Source organism: Zootermopsis nevadensis, unplaced genomic scaffold (assembly GCF_977971745.1).
Source record: "Zootermopsis nevadensis isolate Lab colony 2312 unplaced genomic scaffold, Znev_1.0 Znev_ptg000016l, whole genome shotgun sequence".
Classification (NCBI taxonomy): Eukaryota; Metazoa; Arthropoda; class Insecta; order Blattodea; family Termopsidae; genus Zootermopsis; species Zootermopsis nevadensis.
In genome coordinates, this window is record NW_028259148.1 from 13,695,072 (window position 1) to 13,713,854 (window position 18,783).

The 18,783-nt window shown below is 37.2% G+C and overlaps 2 protein-coding genes across 8 annotated transcripts in view; both read left to right on the forward strand.

Moving 5' to 3' along the window:
- HPS1 (Hermansky-Pudlak syndrome 1 protein) overlaps window positions 1–13,855 on the forward strand; it is a 31,081-nt gene extending 17,226 nt beyond the window's left edge. For 3 of the 5 annotated variants that reach the window (XM_087349949.1, XM_087349950.1, XM_087349948.1), the window contains exons 2-10: window positions 1,197–1,337; window positions 2,799–2,911; window positions 3,592–3,837; window positions 4,886–5,270; window positions 5,729–6,191; window positions 7,517–7,662; window positions 8,344–8,457; window positions 11,971–12,056; window positions 12,363–13,855. In XM_087349949.1, coding sequence (XP_087206075.1) covers window positions 1,266–1,337; window positions 2,799–2,911; window positions 3,592–3,837; window positions 4,886–5,270; window positions 5,729–6,191; window positions 7,517–7,662; window positions 8,344–8,457; window positions 11,971–12,056; window positions 12,363–12,540 — 1,803 coding nt within the window. In that variant the 5' untranslated portion in view covers window positions 1,197–1,265 and the 3' untranslated portion in view covers window positions 12,541–13,855. Of the gene's footprint in view, window positions 1–761; window positions 1,115–1,196; window positions 1,338–2,798; window positions 2,912–3,591; window positions 3,838–4,885; window positions 5,271–5,728; window positions 6,192–7,516; window positions 7,663–8,343; window positions 8,458–10,421; window positions 10,506–11,970; window positions 12,057–12,362 lie in introns of those variants that run through there. The other 2 variants (XR_015535404.1, XM_087349947.1) reach the window with 2 other exon arrangements.
- Window positions 13,856–14,427: 572 nt separating this feature from the next.
- mRpS26 (mitochondrial ribosomal protein S26) lies at window positions 14,428–18,001 on the forward strand. Of its 3 annotated transcripts, none has more exons than XM_022078918.2 (3): window positions 14,428–14,682; window positions 16,545–16,806; window positions 17,188–18,001. In XM_022078918.2, the coding sequence occupies exons 1-3, from the start codon at window positions 14,675–14,677 to the stop codon at window positions 17,374–17,376; spliced, it is 459 nt and encodes a 152-aa protein (XP_021934610.1). In that variant the 5' UTR covers window positions 14,428–14,674; the 3' UTR covers window positions 17,377–18,001. The 3 variants fall into 3 exon arrangements, with proteins under 3 accessions (XP_021934610.1, XP_021934608.1, XP_021934609.1); XM_022078916.2 differs by having other exon boundaries at window positions 14,429–14,916; XM_022078917.2 differs by lacking the exon at window positions 14,428–14,682 and adding an exon at window positions 15,322–15,456.
- Window positions 18,002–18,783: the final 782 nt, after the last annotated feature.

Genomic DNA, 18,783 nt, shown 5'->3' on the forward strand with positions numbered 1-18,783 from the left:
AACGATGACAGTTCGTGTTTACGCCGCTCAGATTCTTTAATCGCTGACATAATAATGGTTTTCCCCTACAGCAGACCAGTGATGCAACAACCAGGTCTTAATTTGTGGTCGTGTGGGGGGGGGGGGGGTGTCCCATTGCTTCAAAGGGGTCCATTTACTTGTATGAACAATCATCATGCAACGATCGGCGTATTGGACCAGGGACTATGTACTTTAGTGCTATCCACGTTTTCCTGGTAATACTTTGTGGGACAAAAGTAGATGTTGCGAAGTGTCCATATTTTTTTATAGTAGTTATACCCCGATGACGTCTAGCAGTTGGCATGCGTTGGACAGCAAACAGATACATGAAGAATTGCATGATGACTCAGATTCTTTTAGTGATATTAGTGAGGATTCGGATATTCGTATAATTGAGTACAGTGACCCTGATTCCGAAATAAATTAACCTGATCTGAGTGACAGTGGTGGTTATTCTGATGACGGTGTGGCAAATGTAAGAAAAATAATTGTGGGAAAAATGAATAATCAACTCAATGCAGCAAATTAAATTATAAGCATTAAAAAAATTATCTTACAATATCACTTTGTTTTTGTTGCTAACCAACATCTATAAAGGATGCAATCATTGTCACTGGTCCAGACGAGTATGACACATGGCGGCATCTGTTGCCGACAAGAGGAGTGACTTGCGTGGTATTCTGGCAGGTTTGAAGTTACCGCCAGGCACGTAGTAAACTTCCTGTGAAACTCCATGTAGCCAATGGCCAAAGTATTGATGATCCATGGATGTAGCAGACGACAACAAGACCAGATTGATATTAGTTTGATCAGGTTGATTCTAGTTGTCATCAGTTTATCTCACAAACAGGTTTACAGTACAAGTAATGCTATGTAGTAAATCAGACGTTTCGAAGTGGCAGTGATATTTAATATACCGCGTGAATGATCTTTTACAGTCAATACTTTTGAATTTTGTGTTTATTTGGAAGTGATGAAATGCATTCTGGTGTTTGACCATTTAAACGATGTTCTGTATGCCAAATACAACAAAAAATTTTCAAAGCATGTCAGGAAGTTAAGTCGAGAACAAGGATTCATGCCGGATGGAAAGGTATTGTGATCTACGAAAGTTACTTATGTTGATGCAAAAGTTGGCTTCTTTTTTCTCAGTGGAGTTTTTTTTCTCCTTTCAGGATGACGATGAACTTAGCAATAGTGTTTTAATACAACACTTTTCTCCAATTGTAACTTCTCTGCAGCTAATGAATTGTCAGTTTGGCAATTCTTACACGTCTGTCCAATGTAAAGATGGCACCAATGTGGTTTTTAATCAGGTGAGGGTTATGAATTAAGCACCGATATAGAAGAATTGATGTGTGAAGTGTGGTTAAATAAATACCAGTTATTAATATCTCAACATCTGTGGACATTCTTTGATGAGGGTCAGATTTTATATTACAAAAACCAAGGCTACATCAAGATTAGGTGACAAGTTGTTAAAGGACCAAGCATGCCGGCTGGCAAACATACCAATTGTCAGAAGCAGATACGATGCATTTTCAGTTATGTGATTGCTTTTGAATAGGAATGTTCACAGACCTCTGATTGTGACTGCCTTTGCAGTTACTGCTCTGTGAAAAAATAGACAATCTACTTGGAATTTTAATTTTATATTTCCTGCAGCATTGCCACTAGAATATTATCAGTTTTATATCCTGGCTACCTTTTGCTTTAAGTACAGAACCTCAGTATCACTGTGTGCTCCAGAGTGCTTCTATATGCAGTGGTGAAGAATCCCAATACATCTGCCAGGAAATTAACTTTGGATCTACAGACTGTAGTCCATCACTCTGCTGATGAATAAATCACAATTCATATGTTCACTGCTTATTATACTAAATTTACTAAAAGTAATGCATGGGAGTCCCTTGTAGTTCATGAATAAGTTTAGGATTCACTGTGGTTGACTCATTTGTCATACCGTATGACTACCTTTGCCCTATAAAGTGTTGTATGGTTAACCAGTTTGGCGTACCCTGAGTATGGTCAAGTCTCAAAACCCAAGGTAAGTTGGAATTTACATGAGGAATGTTTTACAACATGATGACAAGTTGTTTTAGACTAATTTGAGTGGTTTTAGTCATTGCTAGTAACCTTAAACAGAAACATTTTTATTTTTTTGTGCAAGTTAGGTTAACTAAGTAGTTAGGTAGATTAGAAAGGTTTATTTCAAGTATTCAGCTGTTAGCAAGTCTCAATTTACTTATTTAGTGCTACTGGCAGTAACTCTGACATTCTATAGTCAGAGTTACCGACAGTAACTCTGTCATTCTATAGTCAGAGTTACTGGCAGTAACTGTCATTCTATAGTCAGAGTTACTGGCAGTAACTCTGTCATTCTATAGTCAGAGTTACTGCCAGTAACTCTGACATTGTATAGTCAGATTTACTGGCAGTAACTCTGACTATAGAATGTCAAGTTATAGAATTATTATTGAATAATGAATTGGAATGCATGGAAGGAAGCAGTTGCCTAATTTAAGGCACTGTCCTAAAATTTGCCTAAAGTCACTGAGCAAAACCATGAAAATCCTTAGTCAGGATAGCCAGTCTCTGTGCTGAGATTTGAAATTGGAAATCCCAGCATGAAGCAGGAATGTTAACCGTTCAGCTGCGGCGTTCATTAATAAACCTCAACTTCTGAGAAATGTGTACGTCGTCATATTGTACAGTTGTTCCTTTGTGTTCGCCATTATTATGCTGAGATGTAAGACTTTAATTTTGTTCTTTTTCAGTACATGGGCTGTTTGTTTGTTCACATTGGCCTAAACAATGTAAACTGGCTACAGCGAACACTCGGAATCTTCATTACAGTTGTGAAACATCTGTGTGGACCTAATGTTTCCATGTGAGCTGGTTTTAACTATTTGGCCTTACATGACCTGTCGTACTAAGACTGGTGTCTGTAATCTGAATTTGTAAGGAAGATATGTTAAGTGATTCTTGGATTACTTTAAACTTTTCACAGCCACTGAATGCATTGAAGTCTCAGTGAACAATCTTATCAGTGCGGAATGAATTTCAAACTTTTTGGATGTCTGTATTGTACTCATTCTACACACAACAGTTTATAAACAAATAACTTTTCACTTATGTGTGTTATTTATTTCATGGATTTGCCTTCTTATGACATGTTTTGGGCTATTATACCATTAGATAATACCACTTATACCCTAATTTTGTGATATTATTAAAAATGTTGCACTATTTGTAACGTTATTTGTCATTTGCTGGTGATAACACAGGAATTTAAAAAATGTCAGCTTTTTAAATTCTCTTTCTACAAATGTAACATTTATTTTGAGAAATAGTTTGTGATAGTCACTTGCTATTGTGAACTGGATGGGTAATCTACAGACCAAATAATCGGGAGTTTACAGTACGTGGAAGCACTGAATAACAGAGACGGCAGTTGGAAGATGGAATATTTTCATCAGTTGCAAATTAAGCATTTAGTGTGGTATTAGAGCACATTGCTTTGTGCTGAAGGATTAATTATCTGGTACTGGACTAATGTCTTTTTTTCAGACTTAAAAGGAACAAAAGCCGTGCCTTCCTATTGTCACGTCTCCTTGACACGTGGATGCAGTTGCAGGACAGCGACCAAGCTTTCCTAGTTGAAGCTGTAGAACAGCTGATGGTGAACATTCATCTTACGGCAACGTCACTTAAAGCTCTCCAGGATACTGTTGAAAAATTGAAAACTGTTACAGAATTTTCACGAATTCACGCCATGCTTCTTGTTGAGAATAAATTTCTGTCTCTGTATTCCAGGTAATGTGTAATGTTTTTGGCGCTTTTAAGTGTCATCAATGTAATTGTCACAGTTTAATTTTGTCTGATGATACATGGTAGTCTGTCCTTTATTGGTTTTAGCATCCCTTATTGGCAATATTTTTTTTTCTGCCAGACCCTTGCAGATTCTGGTTTATTGCGTTTTGATGTAAAACCATTATTTTTTTTGTAACTTTGCCATTTTATCACCAATCCCACAGTCTAATGTCTATTTAGCCAGGCCTGTGGTTGTTATTATTGTTGTTATAGCTGTTTTATTCCTTTTAGTTAATTGTCCATCTATGTGTACATTGGCTCGGTGAATTTTATTATGTAATTCTTGGAGTTGTCATTTTTACATTCTCTATCTGACATGTTGCAGAAACCTTTCTCCTCCTCCTTCCCCTCCTCCTCCTCCTCCTCCCCCTCCTCCTCCTCCCTCCTCCTCCTCCCTCCTCCTCCTCCTCCTCCCTCCTCCTCCTCCTCCTCCCTCCTCCTCCCTCCTCCTCCTCCCTCCTCCTCCCTCCTCCCTCCTCCTCCCTCCTCCTCCCTCCTCCTCCCTCCTCCTCCCTCCTCCTCCCTCCTCCTCCCTCCTCCTCCTCCTCCCTCCTCCTTATTCTCCTCCTTCTCCTCCTCCTTTTTTTTAGAACTTTTTATTACCGTTTTGTGGTTGTTATAGTTATTGTACTGTACCCTGGCAGGCTTTTGAATCATACTTGATTTTGTAGCAAGGCTGTTTTGTGATAATTAATAGACGTACATACATACATGTATGTATTTGTGTATGTAGATAAGCACTTCTAAACCTACAAACATAGAAGTGAAGATTTCTGTCTTCTGGGTTGTTGCACCGTGTAGTCTGATAGGAGTTTACCGACGTTTCAGAGGTCCTTGTTGCCTCCAACACCATTCAGCAAACTTCTACCAGACTACATTGCGCATCAACCCAGAAGACTGCAATCTTCAGACTTACCGCCACGAAAACCTCTAATGTTATTGAGTTCTGATGTTGCATAATTAATATTGTAATTGTACAATTTGTCTTCAGTCGAGGCGCACAAGAATTGTCAGCAGGAGACATCATGTTCTTAAGCTTGATGTGCGAAGCGTTTTACCTTGCTCCTGCCGATACCAGCCTCGTTGAGAGCACAGAGAGTGAAGATGCCGATGAGTCAAGTGGAGACGAGTTCTACAGTCCGCAGTCTAGCCCGCAATGTAGCCCTTCTCAGATGAGGAAGGAGTATTCAAAGCCCACGCAGGACACCATCCGAGTGGATTCACATACCTCACCATTGAGATTTCTGGATATCAACGAGGCTGATGGAATCATCAGTCAGATAGTACTCCTGATGGGTAGCGGCATAACGTACAACCCTCATGTGGTACACATCTGTCCTTTGGAGGAAGGAGTTCATTTAGTACTGATGTTTGAGGTAACTGAAAATAATATATTTTGTTTCAGGCCTTTGTCAAGTAGAACGCAACATGTTGTCCTACACTCTGTGGCTACACAAATTCATTCATCACATCAGGTGCACATAGTAGAGACGGAGACGGTCTCCAAAATGTTGATGTTAATCTGTATCAACAAGGATAGTTGGCCAAGAAGACTTCATTTTATGAAGTGTGTCTTAAATGTTTGTATGTTGTACAGTGTGTCCACAAAGTCCCTTCGGGGTTTTGAAAAATTGTGGCGCGCAAACAAATTGAGCTAGTCAGTAAAAAACTTCCAGAGTTTCACTGTAATCTGCCGCAAACCGCATGTGACTACCTCAGTTTGTTTGCGCGTCACAATTTTTTAAAACCCCGAAGGGACTTTGTGGACACACTGTATTACTGGTTAATTTTGATGTGATTTGGGTTATAAATAATTGTTGTCTGGGAATTTCAGACTGGAAATGGTATGGTGTCTTCTGGATTGTATGATGTGTTCCATTTCCTTAATGTGTTACAAACTGTTCATTTACAAGGAGAGACAGATGAAGTGAAACACTCGTTTGAAAATCTTGAGAATGGTATCAAGAAAGTATTTGAAGGTCTGAAGAAAATGCGCCACATAAGACCAGAAATTGAAAATTGCCAGCATAGACTGCAGTGTAAGTGGGAATTTATGCGAAAGAAATATCTTGAATACATTAAAACGACAGACTCAGATTGCTTATTACGGGTCGAAGCAAGCACGACACCGTTTTTGGAGGATCTGAAAGAACTGTTGCAGTTCACGTGTTTTGACAACAAAGTACTTGGCATAGGAAGGGATGCCGTGCTGGCTGTAGCCGGTACAGTGAAGCATCGCCTCTCTGATTTCAGCAGTTTTCTCAAGGTCAAGGCACTACGCAACTTTACTCTTGGATCATATCCTTTAGTAACATTAACTGTTATCATTAATGTAAGTTAATTACTAAGCACTTATTAACAGCTAAAGTATACTTATCATAATCTGTGTGCATATTATTGGGTTCCGCAGTGGCTGCGCGGTCTGAGGCGTGGGCCTTCTGTCACTTGGTCGCTGGGACCGTGGGTTCAAATCCCACTCAAGCCGTGGATGTTTGTTCGCGTTTTTCTGTGTTGTGCTGTCCTGTGTGCAGGTAGAGGCCTTGCGAAGGGCCGATCCCTCATCCAAGGAGTCCTACCGAATGTCGATAGATCGAGTCAACGAAAAGTTGGGACCCGCAGTGCTCAGGCACTTGAAGAACGGGTCGTTCCCAGTATCCCAGTGTGCATATTATACAGCTTTTCGATTATCCATACACAGCTCGTTTAATTTTAATTACATGTTAAAATTTACTGGAGTGTAGTGTTGCTTGATATGGTCTTTATAAAATACTCTACTTCATGATTTGTTTTCTAAACCATTTTTAAACCAATTTTAAACCATTTTGATTAAATTAATTAATTTTCCCTGTTGCCACTGAATGATGACCTCTTGAGGTTGAAACGCGTTTGGCACTAGTGTCTTTATAGTGTTAATGGTTTGTTTGTTTGCTTATTTTATGTTACTAGGGCAGAACGCTCCTTTCGGAGCTCCTCGGAGGGGTTTGTCAAGTTTTTAAAAAGCAACAAACCCCTTCGGGGGGGGGGGGGGGGGGGGGTTGGTTGCGTTTTAAAATCTTGTGTAAGAAACTAAACTAAACCCCCCGAATGGAGGGTTAAAACACTTGACCAACCCCCTTTTGGGGGAGCTTGATCAAGATTTTAAAAAGCAACCAACCCCCTTTCGGGGGGGTTGGTTGCATTTTAAAATCTTGAGTAAGACACTAAACTCGGCATTGTTGTGTTGTACTCGGCATTGTCGTGTTCCACAACAATGCCGAGTTTGTTTATACTCGGCATTGTTGATGACGTAATTTATTGACGACAACGAGGAATCAGAAATTTTTATAGTAAGATAATACACTACGCCATATGCAAAGTTTTAAGTTTATTAAAAACTTTCCCATAGTTCTGATGGGGTCATCTCTAAAACAAATGTTGGAATCTGCCAGCCATATTATTTCCTCAAGTAAAATGTGTGATTCTACTGATACGTGTATGACATATGTTGTATATAACTGATGACATATGAAATTCAAATTGGTGAAATTATATGCACATTGTATAAACATTTTGTAACGCTGTATATTTAAGAGTTTATTTGCTTGCTTCATCATGCGTTGTATATTGTCCTTAATAATGACCACCAGAGCTTCCCTAACCATCAACAAGTATCTAGAGGAATTTCCAGGTCTTGTACATTTTCTTTATATTGATCGTTTCAATCACCGCATCACTGCTCCCAGCCTGGACTTCAGTTCAGAAGAAACCACATCACTGACCAAAAAGAAGGTGAGAACTTCAGAATATTTTATATAATCACTTCTTATCTTCCAGCGCTTAAAATTAAATTAAGTGATATCTGTAGAAACTTAGGCTTTGCGACAGGCCGATCCCTCGTCCAAGGAGTCGTACCGAATGTCTAAAGATCAATCCAACGGGGGAAAAAAGTTGGGACCCGCAGTGCTCAGGCACTTGAAGAACGGGTCGTTCCCAGTATCTCAGTGAGTTCAATAACTAACGAGTTGTTATTAATACTTTCATTATTACAAACTTTTATGATTGGTCTGGTAACTTTCAAGAATGTGGGTAAGAAAATAAATAAGAAAATAGAATGTAAGGTTTTATTATATCCGATTGATTTTGAAAGATTCTTCTTCATGAGCCTGGGCACAGTCGAGCTGCTCGTCCCTGGACCAGAGAAAATGTTTCCAGGGGCAAATGCAGCCCACGGACTGCATATTGTGCAGACCTAATATATTTATTTACACATAATTAATGCATAACATTCACATGCTTTTAACTAATGTAATTGTCATGCAGGAAATACGAGACTGCAGCCCAAAGCATTTCTGTAATTAACATTTTGGACCGCGTGTATATTCAAGTTGTGCAGGCCTGGTTTAGATGATTGTTGAAAACTGAAGATATATTGAAGTACACTGAGATGATCACACCTCCTTGTATCCTCAGATATGGGCAATGGTTGAATTCAGCAGAGCCCATCTTCAAGAGGGCCACACAGCTATTATGTGGAAGGACACCACTTTCAGTTATGCATATTTCCTGTGGTTTGAGGATTCTTCGGTAAGCCGACACCATGAAATCAGCTTTGTATGAAGGTGTTAATGTTTAGGAGTGGAGTAATATGGTATGAAGGACTGCATTCACACTTTCACATACAGCAAATACTTACATAACGCACTGTCACATAGGAAGTGGTCTCGTACCTGTCTGATAAAAAAGCTGTCCCACTATACGCCATTTAAATTGCTTGCAGTAAATTGTATTTGCGTGTGTGTGATAGTTTCCCATGTTCCGGTAATGTGTGAGGTTACACTGTGTGCATGGTAGGGAAGACCAGGGTTAGTTGATACAAACCCCGCCCCCCCTTATTTTGCAAGTATTGTATGTATTTTGTGCGTAACAATTGATAATGGCAATAATTTGTTTTAGTCTTCATAATTATCATTTTAGAGATATTTACAGTTGTTTATGAGGATGCATAATGTAACATCCAAATATGGGGCACGTTGTTACACCACATGCGGTCATTTGTGATGGTATTTTGCAGCAAAAACAAAAATACACTCTTAAGTTTTTTCTTTTGTTTATTTGTTTAATAGAAAAGTGTCTAGCATGATTTTAATTATATTTTAATTGGACTAATATTTGTTACCTTCTATTTCAACCGTCGAAATACTTTAAAAAAAAACGAGTGCGCAAATTTGTTTCAAAATAATTATTGAAGTAATATAATAATAAATCTCGAAAGTGTGTATAGTTACCGCTTCACATTAATCTTCAGGTGTAAGGTCGTCAGTGTCATTAACAGAGTTGCATTTCCTACAAATACTTAGTCACTAAGTTTACTGCACATTTGTGGTGCCATTTAATACGCTGGAACCATTTTGTAGGTGCTCTGGACATGGAGGTTCTGCACACAATACAGAAGTATTATCGCCTTCCTCGTCAAATAATTCAACTCTTCAAAACATTAATATTTTTCTCTTGATTCCTGTGTCTTCTCTTGGCTGTCACTGAGTAACCTGTTATGTTTACTAGGCCAGGAGCATGATTCTACTTTAGCCTCTAATGCAGCTTTTACTGAAACGTCCATTAAAACATCACTCACTCTTTGTTTTTGCTTTTGTGCGTCTGCTTTTGAAAAAGGCCTGATTTTGACATGGCTTACATTATGTAGATTCCTTTGTAAAGCAGAGGGTCCTGTTTTCCTACCTGCTGTTGAAACCTGGTTGCTAATATCTAAATATGAGTTTGAAATGTAGCATTGTGAAGTTCTTGTAAGGTTCTGAGTATTTTGAAGTGTAAGATCAGTCGTAGCAGAAGGCAAGAAATATTCGTCAGTAAATATGTCTATGTTAAATGGCCATATTCCTGTCACAGAAAATTCAGACTTGAAGTTCTTTGATGTGTGTGTATTCGGCAGTGACTGGCTTACTATAGATGGGTTGTTGCAAATTGTCGTAGTTCCTCTCAAACATGCATCTGACACATTCACAGAATTTTTGAAAGGTTCATTCCCAGACCTGTTTAAGGGTTGCAGTTTGTGAGAGGTATGAGGTATTTTCTTTGGCGAGGCGAAGCGCTTTTACAGCAAGGTGTGACTGACTGATGATTGTCCCTAATGTGCTTCATGAAAAGTTCATGAATAATAAAAAGTCATTAATGTATTTGCATATACAGCACTGTCTTCTGGTCTGTTTGCAATGAAGTGACCCCTGTAATTCTTTCTTGGGAATACGAAGAATTGTGGGATAGATTTCCACTAGCACTTTGAGTCACAGCCATGATGACCAGAGAATCCCTTTTTGTGAAGGTCGTCACTCCAACCTTCTTCAAACCTTTTCTTGCTATGCTGTTGTTACTAGTCTCATCCACATCCTATCTTGGCACTGAAAATTGTATTTGTCGTACACTTTACCTAAATTAGTGAAGAATATCTTAACGATATGCTTGTTGAAGCTAGTTGCTCTGCCCAGACTCGTAGCTTGTGGGGTGTGAATGGATGATTTTTTTTTCCTTTTAAGGAATGATGATAACCAGTCAGAAGAACCATGTTGTTCATCACACCAACCAGCTGGAATGATCACATTATTTTTGACAGCGTACTGGTAAGCTAGGTTCTTCACGTCTCTCATAGTAAGCCCGCAATACAGTGTGGATGTGACCAGTATATTCCTCAAGTTCAGATTGTTCTGTATTGAAGAACACCTGACACAGTCTTTTATACCCAGTACTTGATACCAATGGCTGCGCTGGTTCTGATATATAATACATCAAAGTTTGAAAGTGCAACTTAAAAGAGGCATTATACAACACTTTCTGTTGTCACTTCTTAAATGACATCTGAATATTTGTAAAACTTAATAGAAGTACAATCGTTGATTTAAAACCACAAGGAAAAGAAACATTTTACTATTGATTTTGTTTATTTTGATTTCTAAAATGAATAACAAGAACATGAAAATATAACTTTTACAACTACTCCTTGCTTGTAGCGTTTTGAAAAATCTCGGTTATGTCTCAAAATGAATTGAATACTTTGCTGAAGCTTTTTGTACACGTCTAGTTTTAGCCAAAACTTTTTTTCCCACTGTCATATGTTTCTCTAGGTGTTGTGCCTCTGTTCATAGCCTCATAGTTTCTTGTATGTGTTAACCTGAACAAAATCAGAAGCAAATAAAACAATGGGACAAGTTGTTAGTGTAACAACTAATCCCTCGTTTGTCATAAGAACTTATCTCTCGTCGTACCATTTTGTTTTACAATGAATTATCAGAGCACAAATTTTATACAGATTTAAAAATATGACAACAAAATACCTATATATTAGTTCACTTGCCATGAATCACATTTTACAAACTTAAAATAAGTTCTGATTATAAAGTAGGTACCTAAAATGGAAAAAAATTACTAAGAGAAAAAGAAAACACATTTTATAGTGTCCACAATCTATGACCAACTGCCTAGAGACTGCTGAGTCGGAGATAGGGAGACCCCATATGGCTTCTATCTGATACCTGGTGGAGGGCTTGCAAGTGATAGTTACTTTAAAATTTGAAAATAACTACTTGCCCCAAGTAACAAATAACCCCGGTCTCCCCTGCTACCCATCTCCTGGAAGATATGAAATCTGTCTAATCTATGACAGGACCTTCTCTGTACCTACGGAAGGTGCGCTGCAGGTCTCAAAATAGAATAGACAGAGTATACATATTGTCCACGGCGAGCACAAGCAATCAAATGATGACAAATGTGTAACTGTCTGTTACAGGATATAGATTATTGATTTTAGAAAGGGAATTGTGTTCATTAGGTACATTTTTGTTGGGTCATATAATTCAAACCTTTATTATGAACAGTTTTGTAGTTTGTCTATTCCTTGTTTCATTAATTCTGCTCATTTACATCCTGAAGGATAAATGGTCAACGGTGCAATTAACCTATGTAGGTGCATTGTCATTAACTTCAATACAAATACTAAGGAACTACATCATTAACACATTTTTGGAATAATAATTGTGTATGACGAAAATGTATAGGTATTTTTATTAATATTATTCAGTATTTTTTTAGGCATCACCATTGAAACCCAAAATATTTCCGACTGCCGCGTTAAAGAATTTTCCAAGGCCAGGAATCCTATGTGGAGACTTTTACCAGTAAGTACACGCATTTTATGTTTTCTGTCAAAACTAAATTAAATATAGAATGTTGTCCATGTAGTATGTATAATTTCCTATAGAAAACAAGGTGCTATCAAAGCAATGTGCAGATCTTTAACCAGTTTTTGTTGCTACATACATGTCATAATGAAGATGAGCATATCTGCTGTTCATTTTGTGTAGATAGCTTCTGTGATTATAAAAATAGAAGGAGGAAAATCAATTTTATGACCTAAATTTAAATAAAAAATGCCCTGCTTTCATTATTATAGCTCCACAATTAACTGAATTTATTTCTTGAAGGAAACTGGCAGAATTTTGCTTCCCTAAGACATCACTTTGTAAAGTCCATTGCTACGAGCTGTATTGCATTCATCTGGGCCTTGCCACCTCATCGTGTGTACTGGAACAGTCGCGAAGATTAGCAGCCACAATCTGGGAAGTAACTGGTATGCCCAGTAACCCAGTCGACTTACTCTAGATTGTCCCAAATTGTACTTAAATTTATGTAATCGTTCAGTCATTCCAACCTTTTTCCATTAATTCCCTTTAATATGCAGGGCAATTAAAAGCTAAACCCAGAACTATCAAAACAGTTATACTCTTGTCTTAAGTCATTAGTATTTAAATGAACAAAATATTAGTAACAATTAAAGCACATTAAATGTTCTGTAGTCTATTAAACAGGTGCTAAAAGTGGTTGCAGTTAGTGTGATAGTTTTTGCAGGTTTTTTTGTTATTAGAGCACATAATTTCAAATAGGTGATGTGAATAGCACTGTGGGGGTGACAAAGACAACATAGAATTCTATTTAACTTTATTAGAGATATTTCATAATAGCAACTTCTACTTTTATAATAATTTGTGCTAAATCTTTTTGGAGGGTTGTTTGGCTTAGTCACATGAAGTTACTGGATGATTTGATTGGTTGGAATCTATAAAAAAAATTATAATAACCTTAAATTGAAAATGTTGTTTGACAGTATATTGTCTACATTATTTGTATTTGTCATTAATTCTGAGTTTGAAAAAAACTGAAATAAGTAGGCCTAGGTTATGCTCTAACACTACTGCAAACTGGGAACTCCACAGCCCCCACAGTCATGAAACTGCTCTAATCTTGTGAGTAGTCTATCTAACATTGTATTACGTGGAACACTGCCAATGTCAAAAATTGCGATTGAACATGATCCTTAGCTACATTGAGTCTCTCATCCTAATTCTGTAGAACTTACTGTTATCTTCCCATGTCCTTGTTCCACATAGGCATTTCCCAAGAGATTTTCTCAATAAAATTATGAAGAAGATTGTAGTTGAGAGAGTTTGGATGTTTAATTTAGAAACTAGTTTATACTAGTATTTTAATACTGTGTTTCATCAAATGTTTGTTTTTTTGCAGAGTTAATTCAATTCTTCAGATTACTTGGAGGTTTTTAAATGTAGTACTTGTTTTCTGATTTGAGTAATATATATTCTTTGGTTTTCTGGCATTACATTCTCTTGTGTAAATGTGGTAATTTTGTGAATACATGGAAACTTATGTATTATTGCTTGTTACATATAATTTATAATTACAGAAACTGGGAAACAGTGTTTTATAAGACTTTCAAGCATAAGTCATCTGTAAAGGAAACATATTTTCCATTTAGCTGTATCCAACCTCAGCTATCCTCATTGATTACAAATACTACGCTCTTCTACCCATGTCATTGTTTACTGAACTTAGTTTCATAAAATTTTAATGTTTGATGTGGAGCATATTTTTGGTCTTTTTAAATAAACTGCTGAGAAACTTCCTCCTGATTGCAATGACTCTAGTTTTAAACAGTTCACATACATTCATTTTGTACAGTGGAGAAGTGCCTCTGCATTAATCAGGGATGAAGTTTGTAGAGGTGGCATTTCAGGTTATCACAGTGGCTACTATTAAGGTTACTATTTTCTGGGATATTGCTCCATGTAGTATGGTAAAAACTGAGTGAAATGCCAAGTACCTCTATCATAACAGCATTACCCAGATGATTGAAGTACCACAGAAGAGTAGGTCAGTTTCAGCAGACGACATAGTGCAATAAGTTATCTTATTAGTTGTTTTTTTAAATATTAAATCCAGTGTTTAGAGGAGGAAGCAGCTCTTGTAAGTGGATCGCGTTGTTATTTAATACCAGGTTACTTTTACAGTAGTTTAATGACATGGGGATAGATAACAGCGATATATATAAGTACGTCGTAAGTCACTTGCGATCGAAACTGTAAGTTTAGTTACCAATCCTAATGTAATTTGTGGTTGTTCCCCGTCACTAGTTTCATGTCCTCTGTTGGTAGGTGACAGCACGATATGCGCGTAAGCGTTACATGTTACTAAAGTCTCTTTCTCTTATTACCTATCATGGGTTGAGTGAGATCAAGCCACTTCCGAGTTCGGAACATTAAAATTTGGTCTCAATTACTCTTTGTTGCCTACTTGAATTACTGATCTGCGTGTTGGTTTTGTGTGTGATGTATGATGACCTATAATTGTGATTAATAATGTTTGTTGTCTGTGATCTTTTTTAGTATATTATGCTGTGAAAAATCGGCAGAGTAAATTTACTTTATGTTCATGCGATACAGCCATGTTACGGTCAGTAAATGCAATCTATCCTAATTTGCAATATCTGGGGTTACAAGTGTGGAATGATTTAAAATTAAGTCCTGTGTGCATACAATGTGTGAGATGGAAAAGGAAACCGAGGTGGTTGCCTGTGGCAAAAAGCAAGTTATTTCGTATTCCAGAACGACCGAAAATTGATGAAAGTGAAGACATTGAGCTCAAAAGATTACATGATCGCTACAGAACGGAAATGCGCTCCGTTAGGTATGTATGTGTTTTGGAAATTTTGTAGGAAAGATATCTGGGTTTCATATGCACAGTAGTCAGTGGGTTGGTCACTCACTAATAAATGCACACTTCAGGACCAAGAAACCTTTTGGAAAGTCTGACATAGGCTGGGGAGAGTTAACGCCGTTTTCTTTTGACACTGCTACGCCCAGTGTTTGCATTAGAAAAATCACTATTCATCTAGGGTTTTTCTGTCCAAGAGGGGCATGTTTATTTTTTTTCTCCGGTTCATCATTGTATATGTTTCAAACACTGCTGAGCTTGATTTTTGAAACTGGCAAATGCTGTATTTTCTGTGTTGCCTCTCCAAGAGAAAATATATTGTATGATTGGTTAACACAATATTTTTTTGGACTTCCAGTGCCTAATTTTTAAATAGGGAACTGCTGATAATTTTCCCTGTTATCTCTTCAAGAGGAAAAATTTTTACAACCACTTTTGTTATATTATGTACTATTTGGGGAAATCACAAGTGGAAGATGTGGAACAAACTGTACATATGTCGAGACAGTGTGTGTAAGTAAATTGGGGATGTTGTTGAAAATGAAGAGACATACCAACCAAATATGTACAAATTGGATGTATGATTATGGTCTCCCAGTTATCACAGTGGATGTGTCTGTAACTAACTCTATGGAGCAGTGTCCTTGTAAATGAATTATTCTTGGGCTACACTGAGGATGAGAATGAAGATGGTTCTTGAAATGTTGGTGTTTTCTCCATTCAACCACCTGACATGGCTGGTAGCCCAAGAAGAATTTGTTATACTTAGCTGCCGTGAAAGCTTCAGATCATACAGAGTCCTTGTAAAACTAATAGTCATTCAGATAGTCAAGTAATTCCCCACATTTTATGAAATCTGAAAGATCATTATCGTGTTAACAAAATATTACTGTTGGTCCCTATCCTTAGCTGGATGAATCCTATCAGCATTTACAGGTTGTCTAAGGTTTATTTTAATATTATCCTCCCATCTATATATAAGTCTTCTAAGTAGTCTCTTCCCTTCAGGATTTCTAACTAAAATTGTGCATGCATGTCTAATCCTTCAATGTATGCCACATGTCCTACCCATTGTATTCTTATTAATTTCATATTAATCATACTTGGCAAAGAATACACATTATGAAGCTTTGTGAGATTTCAGGTTTTCTTCTGTTGCTCAGTTTCTGTAAAACTGCAAGGTGTAACATCCCAGAAGACAGTCTTCATTATGAAGCTCTTTATTATACAGTTTCCCTAGCCTCCTGTCACTTCCTCTGTGTTTAGTTCGAATATTCTCCCGAGCTTCAATTAACAGGGTTACATCACTGTGACTGTTTGCAGTCTACATTAAAGGAAATGGATGTCACATGGATATGTATCTTATGGCTCATGCTGTATGTGAATAACTTCAAATCATGAAAATGGCTGTCTTCTGGGATGTGTTCTGCAGTGTAGTAGAAGTTCACCAACATTGCAGACATCTTTGCTGACAGCACCCATCTCTGAAACATCAGTAAACTTCTGCTGGACTATACAGTGAAACACCCCCAAAGACGGCCATCTTCATATTTTCCACCATAAGAACCTGAAATCTCAACTTCAGGCCTTTATTGTTACAGAAATTACTTTAGGCAAGAGTTTAAAGAAACGTCAGCCAATAGTTTAGCAGCTCTGCAGGGAAGTAAAGATGAAGAAGAAGAACATTTACGTTGTATGAAGGAGAATGAGGAATGGAACAAACAAGTGGCTCTGCTACGAGAGCAACGTCTCACGAAAATACAGGAGGCTAGAAAGGAGATCATTCTTGCGAAGATAATTGCTTTTGAGGAGCGAGAAAAAGAACAGCTGGAGAAAGCAGAACAGATGGTTCGAGAGGAAAAGGTGATAATGTCACTTTGTTTATCAATTTTAGAATATGACTACAATAATAATGCCCATTTGAAATTTAAGGATTGTTTTCTCATGCCCAAATTACACTGCAAATCTTTCATGTGTGTTTGAAATTCGCTTGAAACAGTTTGAACATAAACCTTTGGAGGCTGAAAGGGACGTATATATCCCATAACATGGATTTCATTCATCTCTAGAGTTGTAAAATGTCTAATAATATAGTGTTAATGTAACAGTAGGCACATTTTAGGGACGTTTGAGTGGAACACAAGATGGCTGCTGCAGTCTCCAGTAGAGATATTGAAGTAAATTATAAAATGGATATTGTAGTCCACCATTGATTTCTATTTTTGTTCCGTTGTTTTATTTTAGGAGAGAGCCAAATTTTACATCACAGCTGACAATATTGACAAAGCAATTGAAGATGCCTTGATTAGTCCCGTGGATCATAATTATGCTATCGACCTGGAAGGGCACATATTTCAAGGGCATAAAACCAAACCTACTGATGTTCCTCCAGATAAACTAGAAAAAGTTCAAGTTCAAGGACTGGTTTCATGAAGCATCATCCAGGCTGTTTCTTCTCAGTTATTAGAGATTAACACAGTAGCAGGTTTATAATAAGGTTATTTCTCACACTGGATATGTCAGTGTCATGTGATGACTACATACAGATTAAAGGTACTGTGTTTGTGGGAGTATAAGACTTTCCTGAATTTTAAGAAGAAATTAAAATTTCATTTATAAGCCACATAAGTGTTTTTCTTTCCCCTCTCAGGTACCAATCAGTTAAAGAAAATCAGTCTCAGGAGACATTAGTTTGTAGCACTTTCTTGTCGAGCAATCACAATGTATTATAACATTTCTTGCTGGCTTTGCAAAAATGCTTTTTAGTTGTCAAATGTATTTGTTATCATTCACAGGCACTTACAAAAATTATTGGGATGAGCTTTTGCATCCCTGTACAAATGGCAGAATTGTAATTATTAAAATACTTCTTTACTATCACATAATGGACTGTAACAATTTCGTAATAAGTACTTTATCAGTGTTACTTAAACAGAAAAGGTAAGGAAGCTATCTTTAGTATATGATAACAGGATGTCTCCACTTGATGTCCAAAACATTTATCAAAAAATTTATTGGAATTTTAGAAGTACTTACTGCAGTAAACACCTTTCAAACATTGGTTAGTTTTTACCAGACTGTATGATGTAAAATCCCAGAAGACATTCATTTTCAATTTTTAAAATTAATTAATCCTATAGAGTGGCTAAGGGTCGCATGAGGGTAATACGTTGGATAGTAGTTACCGTTGTTATCGACTGGCTGCTAGATCGTACGTACAGTAATTTCAGAACGAGCGGACAGATGGTGTTATAGGTCACGTGTTTTGCAATTGGTTAAGACACAAGTTACCAATCCGTTGATGTTGCGCGAAGACAAACCGAAAATATTTATATGTTTGTGCTCTTAATTAACATATCAAAAACAATAATGTGAACCAAAACTAGAATCTAATGGATCCACAGCTTGATACATATTTTCTCTTATGATTATAATACTAATTTTCGCTATTGTATCAATCTTTTTGAACTCTTGTAAGCGGTTTTTAGAAATGCATCCTGTTGCGTGATGATAGATTGACAGTCCATCTACACAAGTTTTGTGATTAGTCTCGATGTTTATTAAAATCCACTACATGTTTCGACCTTAAATGGTAATCTTCATTTGGATCTCTTTAAGTGGTCGAATCTAATAGTTATGAATGCTAAATTGTATGCATATTTGAATCTAATAACATTCGCATTTTTAATACTGGCCCTTAAAAAAATTAGGTGTGAAATAAATAGCAAATTGTTTTCTTCTATCTTTAGCTTAGGTTGATCCTCTGCGAGCTCTAGCGTGTCCTGCTCTTCCAGGGGTCTTGAAGGAATTTGGCCATGTCTTTAATTTCTTAGTATTACT